The sequence below is a fragment of the Dunckerocampus dactyliophorus genome, chromosome 9, assembly GCF_027744805.1.
Source record: "Dunckerocampus dactyliophorus isolate RoL2022-P2 chromosome 9, RoL_Ddac_1.1, whole genome shotgun sequence".
NCBI classification, from domain to species: Eukaryota; Metazoa; Chordata; class Actinopteri; order Syngnathiformes; family Syngnathidae; genus Dunckerocampus; species Dunckerocampus dactyliophorus.
Window position 1 is genome coordinate 25,715,990 of NC_072827.1, and position 7,847 is coordinate 25,723,836.

General features: G+C 39.3%; 3 protein-coding genes across 7 annotated transcripts in view; 2 read left to right on the plus strand and 1 right to left on the minus strand.

The window, feature by feature from the left end:
• Window positions 1-868, plus strand: part of lrrfip1a (leucine rich repeat (in FLII) interacting protein 1a) — a 45,338-nt gene extending 44,470 nt beyond the window's left edge. For both annotated transcript variants that reach the window (XM_054786675.1, XM_054786674.1), the window contains one exon: window positions 52-868. In XM_054786675.1, coding sequence (XP_054642650.1) covers window positions 52-159 — 108 coding nt within the window. In that variant the 3' untranslated portion in view covers window positions 160-868. The remainder of the gene's footprint in view (window positions 1-51) is intronic.
• A 1,084-nt stretch (window positions 869-1,952) lies between these two features.
• Window positions 1,953-4,750, minus strand: tyw5 (tRNA-yW synthesizing protein 5). Of its 4 annotated transcripts, none has more exons than XM_054787255.1 (8): window positions 4,631-4,750; window positions 4,030-4,184; window positions 3,835-3,940; window positions 3,556-3,600; window positions 3,359-3,496; window positions 3,178-3,265; window positions 2,983-3,099; window positions 1,953-2,925 (listed from the first exon to the last, which is right to left on the minus strand). In XM_054787255.1, exons 1-8 carry the CDS (start codon window positions 4,709-4,711, stop codon window positions 2,618-2,620), a joined length of 1,038 nt encoding a protein of 345 aa, XP_054643230.1. In that variant the 5' UTR covers window positions 4,712-4,750; the 3' UTR covers window positions 1,953-2,617. The 4 variants fall into 4 exon arrangements, with proteins under 4 accessions (XP_054643230.1, XP_054643232.1, XP_054643231.1 ...); XM_054787256.1 differs by having other exon boundaries at window positions 1,955-2,925; window positions 3,835-3,904; XM_054787257.1 differs by lacking the exon at window positions 3,556-3,600.
• A 114-nt stretch (window positions 4,751-4,864) lies between these two features.
• On the plus strand, window positions 4,865-6,548 carry maip1 (matrix AAA peptidase interacting protein 1). The gene is made up of 5 exons (XM_054787501.1): window positions 4,865-5,315; window positions 5,452-5,523; window positions 5,785-5,911; window positions 5,980-6,127; window positions 6,201-6,548. Exons 1-5 carry the CDS (start codon window positions 5,001-5,003, stop codon window positions 6,277-6,279), a joined length of 741 nt encoding a protein of 246 aa, XP_054643476.1. The 5' UTR covers window positions 4,865-5,000; the 3' UTR covers window positions 6,280-6,548.
• The last annotated feature ends 1,299 nt before the right edge of the window (window positions 6,549-7,847 follow it).

Here is a 7,847-nt window from a genome sequence, read left to right on the forward strand (position 1 = left end):
CTCCAAGATTCCCTAGCAGCGAATCGTTGCACCTTTTCTCTCCCCTCTCAGTTGCGCTCGGCACTGGACAAGATCGATGAACTTGAGTCCAACAACAGCCACCTCACTAAAAGACTGGAGAAGATCAAGTCCAGCCGTGGCATGGCCCAGAGTCCATAGCGGAGACTGGACTGTGAGGAAAGTCATCAAGATCAAGATCCACACTTTTACAAATCATATGTCTGCAGACTAAACAACACAAACACACGATGTGTTTTCTTTGATAAGACAAATGGTGTGTATTGTGCACGCCATCAGAAAGCCCCTTAGGCCGAACTGTCAATCAAGTGTTGATATGAAGGACAATGCCACTGTCGCATGACACATATCCTGTTGCACTGCCCTCTGCTGGTTGCCTCTGATCATGTACTTGCCTTTTTCACACATTTTTCAATGTCCGTCCACCATTTTTTGACAGTGAATGAATGCATTGTGTGTGTTTTCATAATGAACGCTCATAGTTTTGTGTATTTTTAGCCAACTAGTTTAATGTTGTTCATGTCTTCTTCTTTCTGAGCATGAGTTCCAGTCTCTTTCATCCAGCAAGGAGGTAATTTGTGACCTTTTGAGTCACTCTTGGTCCCACATACATGACTATTTAAGCTTTAATACCTAACAGTACTTCCAACATACATGACTATTTAAGCTTTAGTGCACACACGCGATTGCTGAGATTCACTAAACAAATGTGACCACAAGGACGCAAGCGGTGAACGCAGGAGACGTCAAAGACACTGAGGACATGCTGCTTCACTGTTTACAAAGCTTTAACTTGTTTGTATGAAATCAAAGGGATTATCTTTGTGCAATAAAGTGTCAAACGTTGTGTACCTGCAATTGTAGTCCTTGACTCAGCTGGGATAGGCTCCAGCTAACCTGTGGGCCTCGAGAGGGTAAATATTAGAAGATGAATGACTGTCTTAATGGTGATTTTAAATAATCTGGGACAAACTTTAGTCAGGGATTCCCCACTAAATCTTCTAGTTCAGGTTTTTTAATCAATATTTTTACATGCACTAAGCATTATGTGGGTTTGAAATTATTTTAATCCCATAAACGATAGGCTCCAGCATATTCGCGACCCTAGTGAGGATAAACGGCATAGAAAATGAATGGGTGGATGGATGCGAAATGACTTTCTTTGTGGTGTGCGTGCTGCGCTGCTGATACCCAATCCAACATAATTATGTCTTTAACCAGTGGTGTACAGTCACGTGTCGTTTTGTAAATGTTGCTACTAGTTAGGACTGAATTTACTTTAGTGTTTAAAAAATGAAAATGGATACTTTCCGGTACATTTCCAACAGTCATCCACGCTACTCGATACGTTTCCTTGTTCTGAGCCAATGGTTGTAAGAAGTACTATGATGTCGCGCGCCAATCAATGCAAAGATGAAGTAGAAGGCTTGTGATTGGTGCTTTGTTTGAGGCGCAGAAGGCTTGTGATTGGTGCTTTGTTTGAGGCGCAAATATAAGCAGGAAGTTACGGCCATAAAGTATAGGGATTCGCAATGATACATCGACAATGACAATGACAATTTAAGGTGTTTAGTTAAGTGTGAAGTAATTGTTACACATTCACGATAAACATTCATTTTTAAATGAAGTTATTTAGTTAAACATTGGTCAACTACTTGTTATAAGTTTACATTAAACTTTTGTCGTTTTGAAAATGCAATGTACAGTGTTAGTCAACTAGTTACACAGCCGCAGTAAACTTGTTTTTTACATTTTTTTGGTTGATTAGTCAACTAGTTGTAATTTATTCACATTGAACTTGTTTTTTTATTTATTCTATTATTAATCAAGTAGTTTTAACACATCCACATTGAACTTATATATTTTTTAAATGTATTCAGTTGAATATTAGTGAGGTAATTGTTACACATTCACATTAAACGAGCGTTGTGTTCCAAAGAGGCTAGTAGGAGTTCAGAAAGTAAGAAACTTTATTATTATTGGATAATGCGCTCGCCTACTGGGGTCTTCCCTCCTTTCACCAAATAACTAGCTAATTCTGCAGAGCAAACCCTTTTGACCAAGATGGCAAAAAGAAGGATACGGAGTACGTTGCAAAACCATGTGGAACCAGAAATCACATTAATGGTTAGAACCATTTTATTTATTATTGGTTAGCTTCAGTCTAACAATGTTATCAAAAATAATATACTTAAGACTTATTATATTCTAAAATTGTTGGTCTTGATTAAAAATACACATATTCGGTTGTTTGGTGTTAAAAAAAAATGTATATGGCGCTCACGGAAATACTGTACATATTTTTAAAAGTGGCTTTCATGGTTCTCTTAGCTAGAAAGTTTCCCGACCCATGATCTGAGGCTACATAAACAAACACTTTTACTTTTTACTTGTACATTTACTTTGAATACTTGAGCACATTTTTAGTGAGCGTACTTTGAAGTACAATAAATAGCAGCTACATTAAGCCTTATACTCAAGTCATTTTCCTGGAAGGTATCTTTACTTTTACTCAAGCATGAGTTTTGTGTAAGAATGGTGTTAGTAATTCCTTGGATTTTCTTCATATTTCACAAATCCAATGTGGTGTGCTAACAAGTCATGCAGGTTTGATGGACGGACTGCTGGCTGTTGTTGTGTTTGTGCTTGTGCTTGATGGACAACCAACGAAGGTCCGCTTCTGTATTTGCTGAATCATTCGACGTCCATAGAAGTCGCGGTACTCAGGTGGCAGTTCATCCAGATGGTGCAGCGCTCGCTCCAGTGCTTGAAGGGCTCGACTTGCAGCCACTGGGTCTTTGTTACCATAAGAGTCCTTTCTGTCGTAGCGGTCTACAGGCAGCTGGCGCCAGAACACGTTCACACCGACACCAAACTGCAGTGCAAGGGTGTTATGGAACCACAGCGCTGCAAGAACAGCGACACTAAGATTAAGCGTTTCAAAACACCAATGGATAGTCTTACCGGGAATGAAGAGCAGATCTCCAGGCTCCAGCGTACACTCGTATCTCGCTGCCTTTACAAAGTCAGGAAACAAGTTCTGGTCCGGCGAGTCAATTTCTACTACCTCTGATTTGTCACCTAACAATCAGTAAAAAGCGGACCTCCTAGTATTATATGCAGTCATAAAAATATCGCATGACCTTTAGGTCTACCTGCCTTTCAAATAAAGGTGCAATGCGTCCTGGGGGCTGTAGAGAACCACTCTTTTCCTCCCTGTCACCTGAGCCAGAAGGTTATCCATTACCTGACGGAATATGAACCACCTTCAGAATACAAGAACAGTCTGCATTTTCTCATTTCTGATCACGTCATGCTTTGTTCAGAAGACAACACTCACGTCGTAGTGTGTCCACAGCTGAAGACCACAGGAGCTGATGCGGAAGACACTGGAGAAAAACTGGTGGGCGTCAAAGAAAGGTGGGACATGGAAGTCCTCTGCTAATTCTGGGAACTGTTTGCTCAGATCAGCAGGTTCCTACAAAGACAAACTGTTGGCTGCATAAAAGATCTCAACAGTTGGATTAGCCTAAATACCTTTCGAGCATCTTCTCCCAAAGATCGAAGGTAATAACTCTCGTCCTAAAATAACACTGAGTGTTAGTGCAATCTTTATCAACATACTCAATATTTCTTATTCCATGTGCATTGTACTTGCATGTACCTAATATTTAGCAACAACTCTCACAATGATAAACTTGTACACCATGCAGACTTCTACCACACTCATAAATATACAGTATTGTTAAATGACAGTACTTATCAAAAGTGATACTTGTTGGGAGTCATTTACATAAATGAGTACATAGGATGTACCTCACACAGGAAGAAGTCTGAGTGTTTCTTCTCAGATGTCCTTTTCACAAATTCATTGAATGGAAGCGTCCTGTCAACATGAAGCATTGTGAGTTTTGAAATGTTTCTGTGAAGACGTGAGATAAATAAAGATGAAAACATGAAGCATTGTGTATGTTACAGTTTGTAAATGTTTGAGATAAAGGTGAAAATCACCTGTACACAAAGTTTTTCTGCAGGAAATTCATCTGTGGCACTGTGGAAACATGTATCTTCACCTCCTTTTCTCCACCCTTTTGTCCAAGATACTCGACAGTCCATTTGTCCACACATGGCCCCAGATACACACCCCTCAGCACGGCTGGTTTATGCTACAACATCATATTTGCAGCCACTGTTACACATATACTAGGCATTTTAAAACATGCATTTCACGTCTATTGGGCATTGTTACGTGTACTTGAACACATGTTACTGTACCGGACCTATACAACATGTTGTTACCTGTTTGTATTGAATATTTAAAAACAAAAAAATGCATGTTACATGTATTGGCTGTTTTAAAAAATGTATGTTAAGTGTCCTGCATATTTAAAAACGAGTTTGTTTGTTTTTTAAACACCCTTTGCATCCGAGATCATGGCCATTATTTGCATTGATTAATCTTTTAAAGTGTGTGACTCAACACAGATCAGAAACATATAAAACAGAGAAAACAACATTCTGACTTCACATGACTAAATGGCACGTCTAGGATATTAAAGTAATCGTTTCAGGCATTGTAACAATAATACCGTTAAGATTAAAACCACATTACCCCTGGATAAATATCTTGCAGAAATACATCCCGATCTACGTTTGTAAATATTGGGACGTGTATTGTTTTCTGAGACGCCATTTTACACAAATGCTCACAAATGTAAATGCATGCTTTATATTTATGTTACATCCACATTGTTCCCCACGTAAACAACAATACAAAGAAACGTTCCGGTGTAAAAGATGAGCTCTGTATCAAAATTGACTTGACAGTGGACCCCAATATATGCGTCAATCCGTACGTAAATTTATTATTGAATTAATCTTCATGTTCCAACAACCTTCTGCCGTTAAAAAAAAAACATTTTAAACGAACATAGTCGGAAGATAAACCTAGCCGGACAGGAAAACAATAAGAGTAAAACAAGATGTCGCTCATCTTACTGAGGAGTTGTCCTAGGTTGTCATCATTAAACGGCTTTTGTCGCTTTGTAAAACACGAAAGTGTCAGCTTAAAACGGTGGAGAAAAGCACAGTTTTCTTGCCTATCTCCCGGTGGCGTGGGGGTGTCTTTTCGACCGTACAGCCCCGACCGGGGCGAACAAAAACACAATCAGAAGGTGGTGGTCGTCGGCATCCCAAACCCTTTCATTTGGATACGAACACGAATTTACTACTTTCTTATCAGAGCATATTTTGATTCGGATTTCAACATCAACGAGTTCACACAAGGGGCGAAACAGGTCAGAGTTACAAAAAGTTTGCAGCTCTATCAGTTCATCATTTTTATTCCTGTATTATAGACTCTTGGACTTTTTCATCATGTATATGAACTACTGTCATTCCGTGCTGTTAACATTTTATTCCTGTGTCTTTTAGGCTTTCTGTCATGTTTCAAAACTACTGTCTCAGTGTCGTTTTGATGCTCTTGACGGGCTGGTGGCCAAAGACGTGAGTGAGGATGTACATTTTTGTCTGTGACAGCACACTGAATTGAGAACAAACCCAAAAGTTAAATTGGCAAGATATGCATGATTATGAAGCACAATTTCATACCATCAACCTGCTTTACAATTGTTTTACAATTCCTATCATCATACGTTTACATACACTAAATAGACGAACTTATCTGGACGTAGCCTAGATCAATTGATATTTCGCAGTGAATCTGTATCTCGATAAATACAACACATTTGTGTCTTATTTTGCCAGTTAATTGGAAAGCTGGAGGAAAAGTGCAGCCTACTCCCACTGATGTACAAAATCGCGCTGTCTGCTGAACCCGACGAGGTCATGTACACCACACCAGGAGATGTTGGCATCTACTACGATGACAATGGTCAGCCAATAAACACCTTTATGATCATAACCAGATCTTGCTAGTAATAAATCCATATGTTTCTCCAGGGAGAAGGTTTGTAAGTATTTTGATGCGTTTCTGGTACCTGACAAGCGCACAGCTTCCTGACGACACTTTGGAAGGGACTCGTATCTTCCAGGTGGCTCTTGGAGAGGCAGAAACACAAACCAAGAGGCTGCTGACTGCAAATTATGAGTGAGTATAAATTGTGTGTGACATACCGACTCCTGCGTTTACGACTGTTGATTTAACTGTATGACTTGTGCAGGTTTCAAAGGGAGTTCACTAAAGGAGTGGCACCAGACTGGACCATTACACGAATAGAGCACTCCAAGCTTTTGGATTAAGATTTAACAAAAGAAAATTCCTTTGGAAAGTAGGTGTGATACAATAGCTCCAATGGAAAGAAGTAGGGCAAGCAAACAGATACGGCATGCATACCGTCTGCAGTAGAGTTGCAGCTTATTTTTTCATTGTTGTATTGATTTTCAGCACCTGTTCAACAAGGCTTTGTGTATTTATTTCACACCCCTTAATAGAACCTTTGTGAAATATCAGACACTTGTCTGTGTTTTGATGCAGTGTGTATCAACAAGATTGTTTTATGATACTCTGACTTGTGACCTTTTTATCCATCACTACCAATACTGATATCTCATTTGTGTGCAGGGTCACGGGTATACAAGTAATAGAAATGAAATGCAAAATAGCTAGTATGCTATGCTGACAGCTGGCATGCCAGCAATCTGTGGATACCTTGTGATAACATGAAAACATCTCTTGCTTCAGTAGACAGTTGCTAAAGTGCTAACACTAGCACCCAGCAAGATTGTTACTCTGTACATAAACATGTCTCATCAGCGATCTATTTTAACATTGGGAGACTTGCAAAGAAATGGAAATAACTGTGCTAATAGCTAGTATGTTAACAGCTAACATGGCCACAGGTGTTACAATATCTGTTTTAAAAAAAATCTGTAGAACCTATAATGTACTGGTGTAACAACACTTTGTCATAGGGAAGGGGCTGTCATGTGACTTCAGAGGATGACTAGCTGTACACCTGCTGGTGTCAATGGTTGCCATCTTGGCCTATGTAGCAGAAGGGGAGGGACTAAGGCTATCTACAAGAACACGGATATCAAAAACGCACATTTGCCTAAATAAAAAAATCGTATCCACACGGTGGCCTTCTAAAACAATTAGTCCACACGATAACGAATTCACAGGCGGTCATGCGCATGCCAAAGCAGTGGCGGCGCTGCAGCCATGGGTTGTCAAATAGTATTAGGTAACCAGCAACATCAATGACGTAATTTCCGTAAGTGGGACAGTAACAAACATGGCGACTCGCGGGAGAAGATAAGTGTACGAGAAGTAGAGTTAACTTTTAAGGCGTTTTTTCATATTTTTCTACAAAATGTATTGAATGCAAAACTCTGAAAATGTAAAATAAGTTATTTAATAAAATGCAAAAAATTTTGATTATCACGATCATGTGCAAAGTATAGTTCATTTTAATTCGGACTCCTAACGCGTTCTTGTGCTGTAATGATGCCATCGTTGAAAATTCTTACATTTAATATTGTAAAAAAAAAAGGTATGTGTACAAGCAGTAATGGATTTGAGTCAGCACTACATTGTCAAAATTAGGGGACTAAGTTGACATTGTAGACAGTATACTTATTGAAGTGTTCAGGTGGAAGTCGGAGATTGTCATTGACCAAACGTTTAGAGTTAATGACAACAGCGAGTGTGCCAAGACTTGAGCAAATGCATTCATGTGCTCATTTTTCATATCGGTTAAAAAACAGCCGCGGGAGTGTTAAGTGAATCAGCGTGAATAAAGACAAATTTCAACAGTGGTGTCAGTGGCAGTTTAGTAATGGTAATGGTTTAATTTTATTTGAACATG